The 17,500-nt window shown below is 40.8% G+C and overlaps 1 protein-coding gene across 1 annotated transcript in view; it reads left to right on the forward strand.

Annotated features, from left to right (window-relative positions):
* The window catches only part of LOC118818061 (protein unc-13 homolog C-like), a 284,943-nt gene that overhangs the window by 146,012 nt on the left and 121,431 nt on the right, over positions 1–17,500 (forward strand). Inside the window, exons 16-17 of the mRNA XM_036585171.1 lie at positions 7,296–7,429; positions 11,949–12,034. Coding sequence (XP_036441064.1) covers positions 7,296–7,429; positions 11,949–12,034 — 220 coding nt within the window. The remainder of the gene's footprint in view (positions 1–7,295; positions 7,430–11,948; positions 12,035–17,500) is intronic.

The following is a 17,500-nucleotide window of genomic DNA, read 5'->3' on the forward strand; positions in this document are numbered from 1 at the left end:
CTCCACTCTGCTCACTCTACATGGCCTGCCCGTTAGTGTGTGTGTGTCTATGTGTTTGTATATGTTTGCGTGTGTGTGAGGGTGGACAACAACCCTATGCTGGCCACTGGTGATATTTTAAGCATCTGGTATTTTTACATAAATTGTGCTGGCTGTATTGATTTAAAAAAACACTGAGTAACAAAAACATGAACACCACATGGGTTAAGACTATATTTCAATGCTGTCGGAGCAAAACCTCGTATCTCCAGAATGGTAACTTTACAGGAGAAGGAAAAAACCTACTTTACTTATAATGTAAGTCAATGGAACCAGACTTTTTTCCCGTGTCATTTTGGGCCATTTCTTTTAGTCTGTTCATCATGAAATTTACCCACAACGTAAAGAGCAACAGGTACTTTCAAATTATGTCAAAAACTGAAAAATGGAGATACGAGGTTTTGCTCCAACAGCAGCGATTTATAGATTTTTTTTCATAGCAAAGTTGGATTTACGCATTTCAAAACAAGAATTATAAGAGAATGCTTAGACTCTTAGTACACACCCACCCCTAACCTTGTAGCCATATCTATATTCATGTGCAATAAAGGAAAAAAGTAATTATGAAAAAATAAATTATATAGATCTTATGAAACATATTACTTTTCTTTTTGATTGTGTGCAAGTCTCGAACAGGAATGTTAACAGTGAGCCACAGATGGAATAGCCCTTTAGTTCAAGATTAACCATCTGAAAATACATTTGATGCTTGGACTAAGCAGTAACTGTCAACTTCCTGTGAATGGCTATGGCCATTCTGTCATGGTTAGCATTTAGCCTTAATAAATTGGATAACTCTCTTTACTCACTATAACAACTACTTGAAACAGAATTTCGAGATTTTGCTGTGTAATCTGAAACTGTCAAATCAAACGGATGACAGAGCTAAATTCATTTCTAATCCCGGCCGGCCAGGTGAAGGTGTGCTCTCGCTGATTGTCAGAGGCAGCTATTAAACTGAAAGCTGTTAAATAATTGAACAGATTATTTCATACCCCTGATGGACAGGTTCCAGAACAGGATTTTCTATTAATCAGAGCTGGAGGACCAGCACAAACACGCGGACACACACTCGGTTAAGGACTTCCGGCGCTCGTGCTGACAGATTTTGGCCCGGCACACAGACGTGCTGGAAAAATCGTTTTTGTCTCTGCAGCCGAGACAATAAATCTCAACCACACGGACAGCTCTGTGTGTATGTCTGAGATGTGTATACACACACCCCTGTCTCTGAGCGGATCAGTGAAGTCATTTAGATAAGGCAGGAGAAATATGACTTTTCTCTAACCCATAGTTTACATGGAGCGCAATGTACTGGAGAAAAGCGCTCAGTAAATCAGGCCATCGCTGCTGTGGGGGCACATAGAGCGATCCCATTGTTTTAACTCCGGAACCAGCAAACAAAGGCATTTATTGTATGTTTAGTTAGGCCCGCTCCTGGTGGCGGTTAACTTAGTTACTTTGATATCAGCCACTAGCAGGGCCAGGTGATCCAATGGGCTTTATGGGCACATGCCCAGGGGTCTGAGCCCTCTGAGACATCTGTTTTGACTCCCTCAAGTTAACCCATAAAATCTCAGGCTTATTACATAAAAAGTCTTATTTTTCAGTAACTACAGGGAATACTTGTTGAGCTGTTCTTAGCTTATAGAAGTGTGTAATAAAACTTTGGGCCTGCCGGTGGGCCCTGGCCATTTAAGGGGTAAAATAAAAAAGTTGCACCATTCTTGTTGGTAGTAATATGTATGTGTGGTTGGTGTAGTGTAGTGGGTAACACCTCTGCCTTCTACGCTGTGGACTGGGGTTCAATCCCTGTCTGGGTAAGCACCCTACACTATACCAATAAGAGTCCTTGGGCAAGACTCCTAACCCTACCATCACCTACCTGTGTAAAATGATCAAATTGTAAGTTGCTCTGGATAAGAGCGTCTGCTAAATGCCGTAAATGTAAATGTAGTAATCAGAGGTGAGGTTTAAAATAATATTAGTTATTATTAAGTATTATAATAAATAGCATTTACTGGACTGAGTGTTTTGCTTGTGAAGAGTGGACGCATGCTTTAAAGTGAAATGCTGCATTGTTTTTTGGGTTTATGTTAACCTGTGGTCTTATTAGTGTGTGTGTAATCGTACTATTGTTTCAGTCTATACAGAGAACACACTTAAATATAGCTTTCATGCTAATTTTAGTTCATAATTTTTGTTTATTTGTGAGTTTAACCAAAGTCCTTACGGAAAGACTGTCATCAGTCACCATGGCATCACAATTACTGGTCTTATTATGACTGTTATGACAAATCATGACAGCATATGACATCTGCCATGACATGCTTATGTCGTCGTTGTGTTTTTGTTATGTAGCAGGATTCAAATAAAGTGTTACCAAAAAAGCTCATTTAGGAAGATATTATTTCTCAGCATATCTTTGTGAATCTGTCCCCACGTATTGTAGGACATATCTTGAGCTCGGGTAGAATTGTAGCTGAGATTAAATTTGCTCGGTTGAATCAGCGGCCCAACTGCTGCCAGAGACAGATTGGCACGGAGCCCAAACACCCATCCAATCATGTGCGGGGGGCCGGGGGGCAGGTATGTGTTTTCAGTGGGTCAGAAGGAGTCTTGTCTCCTGCGTGTGAGGATGCTGATTCCTCCTGTCCAAATGTGTGATAACCTGCCATTATCTCATGAGCAGCGTGGCGGCTGAATACTAACTCCGCCTGGATCTCACAGGACGTGACTTAGTGCAGGACACTCTAATATTTCTAATGCTCGGTGCCCACTCAGACTCCCAGATATCTCACGCCCCGCAGTTTAGTTCCAGCCCTAATCTAACTCAGCTGATTTAGCTAAATGAGTTCTCCAGGATCTGAATATCAGAGCCAGCTGTGTTAGAAAGTATCCTGTGCCGGGTAGGTGATCTCAGCAGCAGGGTTTGACTTGCTTGCAGTAATGCCTGCAGCTTAAATTATGTTCACACAGCTTCAGAAAGAGAATTTTGTTGTGTGTATGCACTTTTTCCCAGAATATGGTTTAACTCAAAGCTTCAGATCATGCCTAGGCTTTGAGAGAATGAATTATGCATGAACCACGATTCTGTATTAAAGCTTCATTCAGATTATAAACACAAGGTTCACTTTACTCAAACCATTTGCCTCAAATTAATTACAGTCTGTTTTCTTTTTTAGTTTGTTATTATTTATTGTATATAATACTTGTCGTCCTTTAAGCCTTTAAGCATGATTAGAATAACTCAAACATGTAAAGTGTAGCCAAAGTATAGCCTAAATATAACAAGTATAATATGTGAAAATGTTGCTTTGGAAAAACTTGGAGCCCCCTGCACTGTATAGTTCAGTGTTTCTCTCTGCTGTTCACACCTCGTTCAGCTCAAGAAGGGGTTAATTAGCTAATAATATCAGGTATTTTAACCAGGGAACCACAATTACGCAGTGCAGGGGTTTCAGGCCTGGAGCTGAACTCTGCACTAACTGCACTAGCAAACTTACAGAATCACGTCTGTCGAAACACAACAGAGTTTTCTGACCCACGACATTCAGTCTGATATTTAACGTTTATGTTTCTCCATTCAAACGTTTTTTCTCTTCCAAAGTGAGTCATTTTAGTCATCTTTCACCTCTAGTTACCTTCGTGCTGAGTAGCGAAGCCAGACATTCGAGCCCAAACATGGCAGCTATGCTGAGGCCTTAACTTTACTAAGGGGCCTAAACCATGAAAAACAGTCATAGACCATTATTAAACCTCCACCAAACTTCATAGCTGCGTTCAGGCAGGTTCTTCTGCATCCACCAAATCCAAATTTGTCGGTCAGACTGACGGATCGTAAAGCATGATTGATCCTTGCAGAGAACGTTTCCACTGCTCCAGAGTCCAGATGATCTTAGACTTGTGTGTGGCTACTCAGCCATAGGAAACCAATCCAGCGCCAGACAAACCTCTCTTGTGCTGACCTTGCTTCCAGAGGCAGGTTTGAACTTGGTAGTGAGTTCTGTAACCAAAGATTATTCATGTTGAGAGCTTGAGTGGCCCACTGCATCTTGGCGGAGCTGTTATTGCTCCAAGTTGTTTCCACTTCACAGTAACATCACTTACAGCGGACTGGGGCAGCTCTAGCACGGCAGAAATGTGGCATCTTGTGAAACAGAGCTCCTAAGTATGGCCCCTTCAACTGCCAGTGTTTATTTATGGAAACTGCATGGCTGTATGTGTGATTTTATGCACCTGTTAGCAAAGTGTGTGGCTGAAAAAAGCAAATGAATTTGAAGTGGTGTCCACATACTTGGGCTATGTAGTGTATATCTTGTACTTTGTCGGTTGCCTTACTACAAATGGCCTGCCAGTGGTTCCTGCTTGGGGCACTGGTGGAGATAAAATAAATGTTTTTAGTCCTGGTCTAGACCCTTAGTTCCAGTATGTGGGTCCACTCTTCAGTTCTTCACACTTACATGTTTCATAGTAGCAACCAAATTTATAGTATTTATAGTAGTTACTGAATTATAAACAACAAGCCAGAATCTCAAAATAAACTTTGACTCAAAGTGTCGTTCTAATGGACATGTGCCATTTAAAACTTGCTTGGGACCAGAATTAGACTCTTACTACAGCCAAGAAACTAAGCTGGTTGTGTTGCAAATCTGCCCCCGTTACCATGGTGACGTCTGCAGGGACAACGTTTCCCTTAAATCAAACCTGATGAGGAGTTGTAGCAGGACTGGAGGGCAGAACCAGTACAAACTTAACTACTGCATTATTGATGATGCTCCTAATGAGGTTTTCAGAGAGGGTGCGCTATGAGTGATTCTGATTTGACTCATACTCTGTGTGTTTGTGTGTGTGTGTGTGTGTGTGTGCGTGTGTGTGTATGTGCATGTATTTAGCTTTCTGTTGGGACCCCATAATAAGATGAAATCATGAAAATGTAGTGGTTGTAGGGACATTAGGCAGCTGTCCATTCCCCCAAAACACTGTACCCTTTCTTAAAAAAGTGAAGTGTTTTGTTCCCCCTGCCCACCAATCTCACCCCTTTGAGTGAAAGAAGAGACAGAGATAGCTGAGAGACAAGGCAGAGGGAGTAAAGAAAAAAAAATCAACGATGGACAAACTGGACAAAACAGGACAGACAAACAAGAACATTTAACAAAAAGATAAACAAGGTAATAATGCCCCTTCCCCTTCTTTCCACACTATAATTATGATGGTAGGTATCAAATTCTGTGTATGGGTTTTAACCTTTTTCTTAAAGAGTTTAGAACAATAAATCAGCTCCCAATTTATGGTTAAAATTGTGACCAGGTTTCCTTGACTGGTTTTGCATTATTTTTCAAATTTGCTGCAAGTCTTTCCAAGTTGCAGTGATCCATGAGGTGCTTAAGCCAGTGCTTTATGGAAATTATGGTTCTGTCTTTACAGTTCAGCAGTATAACTTTTTTGGTGATGGTAAATGATATGAATATAAATCGAGGGTGATTGGGTGCTGAAAGTGAAGAAGGCTCATTAAGTAGTGCTACAATGGGACATAAAGGGATGACAAGGCCCAAAATCTCTGATAGCCTGTTCTTGACCTCCAACCAAAACTGCTGGGTAGGGGGACAAATCCAGAAAGCATGATAGTAACTGTCTGTTTAAGCTGAGCAATGTTAGCATGCATCACTAGCCACGTTTACATGCAGGCTAATAATCCATTAATAATCTGACTAATAGCTCAATCAGAATAGAACACGTTCATGTAAACACCTCAATTGGAATAGACTAGTCTGATTGAGGCCATTTGGAATACAGTTTCTATCCGATTGAACAAGGTGGGTAATCCTGTAAATAATCTGTTAAATAGAAGAATAATAAACATGTAAACCCCTGTATCTGATTACATTCCCAATCGGAAAGTTTAAGTCCGTTCTGCGCATGTTCACGCCATAGCGAAAGTTTATAATGGCGGGATCAGAAACTGGTCTGCAGGAGACTAAGTTTATGCTTTGAGCTGTAAAAGCCCGCGGGGGGACGAGCGTCCAGCTTATGTGTCTCAGAACACGACGTCTTCCTCTCGGCCTTCTTTATTACATGTGAAGCACACTTGTCTGCCATCATTTTAAAGCAATTAAAAACACAAGTGCGCCAGCTGAAAACTCGTCTCACTCTGACTGGACTCACGTGATGCTCGTTGTCATGGTAACATCTACATTAAGTGGTTCTCTACGCATGCCCATGATTTTTGAGCAGATTACTTGTAGTGCGCATGTAAACTGAAGTTTTTATCAGATTGTTGAGTAGAGTGAGCAGATAAACACCTCAGTCTTCATCTATAATCGGAATGTATTCAATCGGATTGGCACAAATCTTTGCATGTAAACACAGCCACTGTGACTAAACCCCATACGATGTAGTTTAGAGGCTGTGATGTATGTTCTGTGCTGAGGTTGAAGTTAGGGTTGGTTTAGTTGGAGCACAGCAAACGAAATGCTCTGTGAGATTAATGTTCTATTCAATAAGACCGTGGACAGTCATGCAAATCACACGTACCAGCTGTGCCCTCATAATATGAGTTTAAAAGGCGAATTATTGGGTAAAAAGAGAAAAAAGGTTGTTACAAAGAGGTAGTGGTGTTAATAAATGACGTTCTTTCCCACCACAAGATTCTACAGGCGTGTAATTCTACTGTGACTAGGAAATTAGAATTTGTAAAATAATAACAAGGATTGTGGATGCATACTGTGACTTCTCACATCTGTACATCTACCCTGAGAGTTTAAATAATGCTATTGTGCATCTGTCTGTCTCTGTTTTCTGTCTGTTAAAGGAAAATTACTGGCACCTGGTTTTAAAATGAAGAGTGACTGCTAGTCGCTCAAACATCGGTAAAAGCTGTAGTAGATCCTCCCCTGTTCTCTCTCCAATGAATGTGCATTTTTCCATGCACACTGTTCATAAACTGTATGTTTAGGCTTACGCACCACTTTCGGATACATCTTGATGTGCACCTGGCGCTGGGGCGAAAGGCTCAGAACAGAGTCTATTCAGTCCTATCCTGAGGAAGAAACTTCTGAGTAATAAAAACATGTAATAAAAAAGTGCAGTGCCTATAGTCTTTTAGCTGAGCTGAATTATTCAGCCTGCCTGTGGAAGAATAGAGGAGGACAGGAGGAAAAGAAAAAGGCTGTTGTGGCTTATCTTCATTTTTCTCTCTCTCTCTCTCTCTCTCTCTCTCTCTCTCTCTCTCTCTCTCCCTCTCTCTCCCCCTCCAGTCGAAGAAGCAGGATTTGCCTCGTGAAGAACAGGGTCCCTCCATAAAGAATCTGGATTTCTGGCCCAAGCTCATCACGCTGATGGTGTCGGTGATTGATGAGGACCGAACGGCATACACACCCGTCCTTAACCAGTATGTATTTATGTTTATGAATAAACTAGTATGTGTATATGCAGTATTGAGGCTGTGCTGTGCCCCCTGATTCCAATCACCCCTTAAACTGTAGCTGTTATTATTTAGTTGTTATTCTTAAGACCTAATTTAACAAAACATTAAAGAATTATTCAGTTGCTACTATGAATTATTTAGTAAATATAGAGCAACTACATTTATTATTCAGAATCGTAATCATAAATTATTCTGTAACTACAATTAAATATTCAGTATCTCCTTCAATAACTACTGTTGTTATTCAGTTTCTACCATGTATTTTTCAGTACTTCTATTAATGATTCAATAATTACTAGGAATCATTCAGTTACTAACAGTGTTGCATTGGCACATAAACGCTGTATTGATATCGCCGATACCTGTGATTCATGAGCGCCAGCAGGCAGAACTTAACATGTCAGCGGTGTGTTGACAAGCAGCAGTAAAAATGCTTATGCGAAAAGCTGTAACGGCATTACTTCATGGGAAAAACACGCTAACGGCCCCTTACCTGAAAGACTGAGCCAGGCCTCTTTCAGTAATCACTCATCTCCAGCTGTGTAGTCTCTTACAGTCTGAGTCAGTGTTAGTCCAGATCGTCACTGAGGGAGCAAAAGGAACCGTCAGACTCTCAGCATAATGATAGGCTTTAGCTTTTAGCATAGCAGCAGGCTATTGTGTCCGCTAGCCCTGCCTGCGGTGCGCCTCCATTGGTCAGCTATATGAATCACTCGCCCTGTGCTTCAACCAAGCTGGGAAAAACACTGAAAGTCTGCTAATGACACCTGAACAACGGTGATGTTTCTTGAACTCAAACAGAGTCTGACGCATAGAGATGTAGTGTGAGTGAATGAGACGCACGTATGAGACAATTCAGCAGGTTTAACTACAGATTTTTCAGTGTTTTACACAATAAAAACATTTTACATTTACTTAAGTTGTAAAATATGGTTTTGTTACTAATTATATAATAATAAATACTAAATATGCATAGTAAGTCAACAGAAATAGCTTTTCTTAAGCATCTAACATATATATATATATATATATATATATATATATATATATATATATATATATATATATAATCCAACAAGTAAATGCATTAGGTCAAGCTGAGCATGTTTTATTTGTGATTCAGAACATATGTTTTTTTGCATAAATATCAGGTTAGTTAGTTATAGGTTAGTTAGGTTCAATAGAGCTGGTATCGATATCAGTATTCTCTATTGTACTTTAGGATCAGGTATCGGTATCAGAAGAGAAAAAGTGGTATTGGTGCATCTCTAGTGCAATCCCATTTCACCCCTCACCCCTACCACTTAGCCCTTAGCCCATACTACGATAGTATTATTGTAGCTTAATGTCATTTCACTGCTAATAGTGCTAATGTCTCGGTAGCTAGCTAGCTAAATTTCCCATTCCACCTTAAATAGTCCAGCAGTTCTGACGCCTGAAGCGCCAGAATGTAACTGCTGCTCCATTTAAGGTGGAACAGGAAAATTCAAATGAGAAGCTGGTGAATATCTGATTTCAGCTTCATATCACTGAAGAATTAGGGGTGGGCGATAATAAATAATTGCCCCCCTCTTTGAAGGCATATGATGCCCTAAATGTAACTAAAGCCCAGCAGTGAGGAGCTGAACTTTACCCTCCTCTGCTGTCACTGCAGACTGGCAGCGTCGCCTACAGAGCAGCGCTGGTAGCTGCTCTTTTTATTCGACGGTTGTTCCATTTCGTAGGGAAGATTTCAACCACTACCCCCTAACGCAGTTCCAAGAGGCAAGGCGATACTCTGAAACAATGGGTAGGGGTAAAGATAAGAAATGGGATTGGGGCCAAACGTCTGAAACGGCTTTGTAACTACGTGTTCGAGTGTAGTACTTCATATACTCTATATAGGCCTGCAAGTGAAGTATATGCCACAGCATCTATAGCGTTTGTGCACATGCAGTGATGGAGTGGAGTGATGGCTTTGCATTTATCCGCTCCCCAATCTGTTCTCCGGGCCGCTGAGGGGCTAAATGGAATCGGGTCAGGCTTCTGATTGGTTGCTGAATTCAATCGGGTCCAGCCTAATTGGGTTCAGGGAGCTTTCTCACAGCAGGAGGGGATGATGATGTGAGAGAGAGAGAGAGAGAGAGAGAGAGAGAGACTAGGAGACAGCATGAGTGAAAATGAAAGAAAGTGAGAAAGAAGTGAGGGAGAAAGAGCGAGAGATAAAGAGAAAGAGATAAAGAAAGAGCAAGTGAGAGAGCTAAAAAGAGAGAATGACAGAAAAAGAAAGAGCGAGGTAGAGAGGAAAAGAAAGCGGGAAACAGTGACAGAGAGAGGGAGAAAAAGAGAGAGGGAGGTCACGGTTGCTGCTCATCTCTTCACACTGGAACATACGGCGAAGCAGCAAACACGTTGCTATAGAAACAAGGCATTGTGCTGGAGCACGTGGCATTTTGTAGCGAACACTGAGCGGGAGATTAGTGCCACGGAAAGAGTGACAGAATGTTTTTCTTTTCCTTTTTTCCTCAGTGTGTTCACACTAGAGAGAGCAGGAAGGCCAGAGATAATTAAAACAGTGACCCTGCGAGTCCAGGGCATGACTGGAAATCTATAACCACAGAAACATTTCAATTTAGCCGCAGATTAAACACGCCTGCTCATTCCCACAGACTGGAGGAGGTGATGGAACGAGGACAGATTACCGGTGTTAGGCACACAACGTATACAGTCAGCCAACTCAGAGAGAGAGAGAGAGAGAGAGAGAGAGAGAGAGAGAGAGAGAGAGAGAGAGAGAGGCTTTTCTGCTGGAAATGTTAAGCTGGAGATGTAGGATGTGGGAAGTGGAGAAGGTGGGCCAGTGAGATGGAGAGGATTAGTGAGATTTGAGTGTCTGTGTGGAGCAGGCAGTGCAGAATGACTATAGAATAGACCTGATTATGTGGTTTCTAACACTGTATGACACACTTTTAGCTACAGTCATGGACTAAAGTAGAGCACATACCTAAAAACAGTAGTAGCAGCTGACTTCAACCCTTTATTTTGTCCATTTTATGTATATTTACCATATATTTTGGACTACAACTGTAGAATATTTTCATAATTGAATATTTTGTTGAGTATTATCTTAAAAATTCAAATATTGTATAAGAACAAGAAACACATGAGATGTTTAATTTGAATGACAATGAAAAAATAGGTTTTTTATTCTTATTGTTGTTATTATTATAATTAAAGAAGATAGTAATAAGAATAGTAATTACTTATCATTATTACACATGATTATGATTGTGTAGTATTGCATAATTCTATTTATTTATTTTGCTTTTCATTCATGTTCTTTTAATGGAACATTAAAATACTTCAAGGCTTTGTTCACACAGCAGGTAAAAGAGGCCAAAATCCAATCTCTTTCTTCATATGTGACACAGATGTGTTGAGTGTGTGTCAGTGTGAACAGAAACAAACACACTGAATCTGACATTTTCAATTCCGATTTTGCCCCACAGGACCCCCACAGAGCAGGTGCTATTTGGGTGGTGGATCATTCTCAGCACTGCAGTGACACTGACATGGTGGTGGTGTGTTAGTGTGGGTTGCGCTGGTGCGAGTGGATCAGACACAGCAGTGCTGCTGGAGTTTTTAAACGCTGTGTCCACTCACTGGCCACTCTATTAGACACTCCTACCTTGTTGGTCCACCTTGTAGATGTAAAGTCAGAGATGATAGCTCATCTGTTGCTGCACAGTTTGTGTTGGTCATCCTCTAGTCCTTCAGTGGTCACAGGATGCTGCCCACAGGACGCTGTTGGCTGAATATTTCTTGTTCTCAGTCCAGCAGCGACACTGAGGTGTTTACAAACTCCAGCAGCACTGCTGTGTCTGATCCACTCATACCAATGCAACACACACTGACACACCACCACCATGTCAGTGTCCCTTCAGTGCTGAGAATGATCCACCACCCTAACAATATCTGCTCTGTGGGGGTCCCGACCATTGAAGAACAGGATAACAAAGTATCAGAGAAACAGATGGACTACAGTCTGTAACTGTAGAACTACGAAGTGCTCCTGTATGGTCAGTGGAGCTGTTAAAGTGGACACTGGAGGGGCTTTTAAAGTTATGGCTGATTAGTGTATTTTATATATCAACAGCGTTAACAACCCAACAACTCGACACAGCTTAAAGCAAGCATGTGATGATTTGAGCATGCAGTTAGCACCACGCTAATCGGTGTACATAAGCTTTTACTCTTTAACTATATTAGCCTCGTAGCTCCAGTGCAAAAGTAAAGAAGTTCTTCAGACACCGACATGTCTTGGCTGATAGATTACTGTTGTAGTGAAGGGGGAAACTGTAAATTTGATTTTTCAGTAAATTATTTCATTTAAGTCATGAGGCCAGGTAGAAGATGAGGGCCTGTCAGTAAGAGAGTGAGTAATACATGAGGAGACAGTAAAATCCCCATCACTGTTCTAATGTCATCTGCTGTAACTGAATTACAGGTTCCCTCAGGAGCTGAACATGGGGAAGATTAGTTCTGAAATCATGTGGAACCTGTTCGCCATGGACATGAAATACGCCATGGAGGGTGAGTTATTCTGTTTGAGTGGTTGAGTGTGCGTGTGTGTGTGTGAGTTTGCATTGTTATAGCCCAATAGTTTTACTGGGGTAAATCGAGTTAGGAATTGATGCATCTAGATTGGAGATCCATCTGCAGAACCACAGCAGTTGCAGATGCATTCAGAGCACAATGTGGTTTTAGACTTGCACTAGTGAACTATAACGTGTGATATTTAGACATTGTGGAAATTGCGATATTTCTTAAAAGCACAAAGTAAAAGATAGTGATAATTATTCTACACATTTCAGAATTCTTTTCATTATTATTGTAGTTAGTCTTCAGGTTGCAAGTGTTAGCTTTAATGTAAGTAGGCAGCCAGCTAGCAGGGGTGTAGCAGTATATCATTTTAATACAGCAAAAAGAAAGAGTGCCTGAAAGTGTGCCTTACTTTGATAACATTATAAAAGTACAGTATTTGAAGCAAAGATTATGCTTTACAGTGTTTCGATTGAACGCTCTAGCCACAAGCTAATACATTAGCCCCAAGCTAGCATGCCAGTCTCGATACAATATGATATGTTGCAGTGCACTTTGATATAGTATGATATTTTGCATTGTACCGACTAGCCACCTACATACACCGATCAGGCATAACATTCTGACCACCTCCTTGTTTCTACGCTCATTGTCCATTTTATCAGCTCCACTTACTATATAGGTGCACTTTGTAGTTCTACAGTTACAGACTGTAGTCCATCTGTTTCTCTGATACTTTGTTAGCCCCCTTTTACCCTGTATAATACCCATAATGTTATGCCTGATCGGTGTATTACTTCATTAACAGAGCGCTGCTCTGTATGCGACCCTGCCAGTCTGCAGTGATAGCAGAGGAGGGTAACGTCTAGCAACCTCGCTGCTGGGCTTTAGTTACATTTAGGGCATCATATGCCTTCAAAGAGAGACGGACAATTAATTATGATCACCCACCCCAAATTCTTCAGTGATATGAAGCTGTCATATGTATGTATGTCAGCTATTCGCCAACTTCTTATTCAAATCTTCCCATTACACCTTAAACGGTGCAGCAGTTCTGATGTCTGAGGTGCCACAATGTAACTGCTGCACCATTTAAGGTAAAATGGGACATTTAGCTAGCTAGCTACCGAGACATTAGCATACTACTAGTGATTTTTTATACTTGTTATGAAGGAAAGGACCATAATACATTTAAATGACGTTAATCGTTATTGTGATACATTTGTGGGTTTCTTTGGTCACTTACCCCTCTATCACAACAGAAATCAGGACACCTTACCCCTAGACATGAACGTACAAAACAGAGGGGTATTGGTGAAATGTGACTGGGCCAAAGTGGCTTTTTTAGCTAGTAGCTACTAGCCAAAGTAACCGTAACCCCAACCCTAGAGGGCGCAAACTTAAAACCAGACCCTGTTCTGAAACTGCAAGTGTGAAGCTGCAGGTCTAGAACCGCTGCTGGCCTGTAGATGGATGCTGTGATGATGTTTGTACTTGTTGTCAGATTGATAAAGCTGCAGATTGCACTTTTGTTTTGAAAGTGAAGTTATGGTGCTGGGCTTTCGACAGCGTCTGTACATGTTAGCTGTGGCTGTAGCTTTGACAGACTTCCAACACTATGATGTTTGGCTGCCTGACCACCATTATATGCCATACTAAAGTCAGAAAGGGGATAGAGAGTGAAGGGGAGTATACGTTTATAATACAGCGAGTACCCCCTCCACCCTCCATAATAATATTCTGAAAAACTAAAAAGCGGAATAAATAATAATGGGAAATAAATAAAAATATGTATGGTTACGACGGTGCTGTGCCTGCCACTGTGGTTGGCCAGGTACCATCGCAGTGTTGGAGTGATCATTGCAGACGATTAGCCTGGTCATGGGCCTTGGGCTTCACATTTTGTTGACAATAAGTATAGCGAAGTATAGCAATAGAGAAGTAAAAAGCACAGCTATAGAGCACTGGCTATGCAGATAGATTGAATTGTTTTGCCCCCTGCAGTGTCGGGGGTCACTGAGCTTCAGCCCAAGTAAGCCTGTGCATTCATCCGCCCAAGACTGCAGTCCTAACCTCAGCTACAGATGCAGCATTTTAAACCCAGAAGAAAGCATCAGCCTCTCCTATTATGTCCTAATGAACTGAGAGAGAAGGTGTTTCATTGAAATGCATGGCGGTGCACGGACAGGCCTGCTTAAGTAACGCACAGTTTTCCAGCTCAGCTTTCGCTCTGCCCTCTGGCTGTTTTCCACAGCTTTAATGTGAGATCTCCTGATATCAGATTCATAAAAAATGCCACAAACAAGGACAGAGAGAAAATTAAAAATGGCTAATGTATCAGTTTGTTCCACTGTCAAATCATCTTTGCATTTTCATATGAATTTTAATGAGGCCAGGTGAATTGAAGTATTTTTTTACATGGTTGATGACACATTTGTGAAGCAGACCTCCTGTCTTGGCCAAGTTTCGCAGTTGCCTGCTGGGTAAATACGATAATTAATGAGGAGAAGCTTATAATGAGCTTTTAATATTACATTTTTTCTTCATTTTCTGTGTTTGTGTGGCATTTGGTTCACCATCGGTGTAGGTTTGAATCCAGCATTGATATTTAATTCCAATCAGGTCTAAAACTGGGACACATAAAGGCTATTCCCACTGCTGCACACACACACACACACACACACACACACACACACACACACATGTACAGACATGTACACGCATGCACAAACACACACACATAGCTGAAAAGGCCAAAAACTGAAAGGCTATTCCCTCTGATACTCTCTCTCTCTCTCTCTCTCTCTCTCTCTGTCTCTCTCTCTCTCTCTCTCTCTCTGTCTCTCTCTCTGCCTCTCTCTGATAGAGGGGAGATGAGCTCTAAACCTCAGCTGTGCCAGATGAAATGTCATAAATGTCATTATTAATACTGAACTTATTCAGGCAGGATAATGTGTATGATCGTGTGTGCATCTATGTACAGTACTGTTCAAAAATCAGAGACCACCTTTATTTAATTTTAATGCCCCGAAATTCAGGCCACTGGTTGTGTTCACATGCAAAGATTTGTGCCAATCTGGTTGAATACATTCCGATCATAGATAAATAATCAAACACATTCAGTGATGTTGAGGTCTGGACTCTGGGGTGGTCAGTCCATTGGTCTCTGAACACCAACAGCTGCTTTGTTTGATTTGCAGAAGTTCTTCTTTTTCCTTATGCAGGTGGATTATCTGATATCTCATCTCCTCAGAAATATCACCTGAAAAAGAAGACTTTGTACTCAATGGCACTTTTGTTTGGAAATTGAATGAATGAGGGGGGGTCTCTGACTTTTGCACAGTGCTGAGTATGTTGACACCTCCACAGGTAGCTTTTTGTTCTGTTGTGGACTGACTGTATTAGGCTGTTGATTAAATGGTGGCCATAATTTATTCATACATACATATATTTTATTATTGTTCATCATTTCCCAGTTTTATCCTTAATGTGTGTGTTTCCATGGGAACCAGGTGCAGTGATAATGGCAATCTATGCACTTCACACATTGATAAGCACACACACACACACACACACACACACACACACACACACACACACTCAGACGCAGATGTGCTCCCCTTTCTCTCTGTTTGTTGTCATGAGAATAAAATGCCATTTGCTGCCTTCTGATTGTGTATGCATGGAGCATAAATTGCCGTGTATATATATATATATATATATATGTGTGTGTGTTGTGTGTGTGTGTGTGTTTGAGAGCTCCCCTGGAGTGCTGTGACTGAATAGCACAGAGAAAGGCAAGGGCACACACACATACAAACACACACAATTTAGATTGCAGTTATAAAAAAAAAATACATTTGTTCCATATTTACATTCAGAACAGTCTATCTGCTGCTATAGAACGTAGATCTAAATCCAGATCTTCAGTACAGATTCCAGTCCTGGATTTTGTAATCATCTAGGGTTTATACCTACCAGTGATCACAAAATCTAGGACCAGAAATGTCCAGAGCTGAAATGACTTGCTATGTTAATAATCTGTGTACATTTTTATTGACTATAATAAATGATACAACATGGATTTAAATATTACTGTTCATTAACTACCAACTATTCACTATTAGCCATTCAGCACAAAGTAATTTTAGATGTTTTATTTCATATTTCAAGGGATGTGTGAGCGAGAAGTCATTAAATGGTAAATGATATACTGCAAGTATCTAACTTACTTTCATTTTTGTCGCAATTTCTGCCTTGCAGTTTGACCTTCACTTTTACACTATGCTGAATTCTGGATAGGAATTTTATCATAGCTTTATTTGGGATATTAATTGTATTATAAACTCATTCTGATGCTGTACAGCACTGTAAAAATGACTCAGTGTTTTAACCTTAAATAAGTTAATAACCTGGCTGCTCCAAAGTTTGAGTTTAATCTTGTAATAGTAAGTTATCAGAACACTAATCTGTGTTTTACGTTATGTTAACAGTCATTCCAAACGTTTGAACAGTGATTCCAAACCATCAAAGGCTGCTATATATGCATGCATACACACACATAGTGTTGGGAAATGTGGTTCAAAGTAATACATTACAGTAAAGTGATTACTTTTTTCTGTGGTGAATTAGTGCAGCACCTTATAGTAAAATTCTAATAATTCCATTACAGTTACTGACTTCATTAGAATTATTTAGGTTACTTGTGTTACTCACAGGTAAAAAAAGGATGTATGAACATAATTCAGTTATGTCACACATTTCCATTCAGTTAAATAGAGTCAGCACGTATAGAGAAATTGTGCACACAATTTAGCAGAAAAATGTCAGATTTTCACTTATTTTCACCCAGAAAATCAACAAAACATGTTATCTGACCAGGGGTGTTCAAACATTTGCATATGACCTTACATACAACTATTCAAATGAAACAGTATGTAGAAAACACACCCCCCTCCACAAACACCTCACATCTGTTATCAAGGACATCATGTAAAAAGTCAGTAATGACACAGCAGGGGGCCAGGGAGTAGGGGGTGGTGTGTTCAGAATACATAAAGATTCACCACACACACACACACACACACACACCACACACACACCACACACACACACACACACCACACACACACACACACACACACACACACACACACACACACCACACACACACACACACACCACACACACACACACACACACACACACACACCACACACACACCACACACACACACCACACACACACACACACACCACACACACACACATACACCACACACACACACACACACACACACACCACACACACACACACACACACACACACCACACCACACACACACACACACACACACACACACACACACCACACACACACACATACACCACACACACACACACACACACACACACACACACACACACACACACACACCACACACACACCACACACACA

The sequence above is a fragment of the Colossoma macropomum genome, unplaced genomic scaffold, assembly GCF_904425465.1.
Source record: "Colossoma macropomum unplaced genomic scaffold, Colossoma_macropomum, whole genome shotgun sequence".
NCBI classification, from domain to species: Eukaryota; Metazoa; Chordata; class Actinopteri; order Characiformes; family Serrasalmidae; genus Colossoma; species Colossoma macropomum.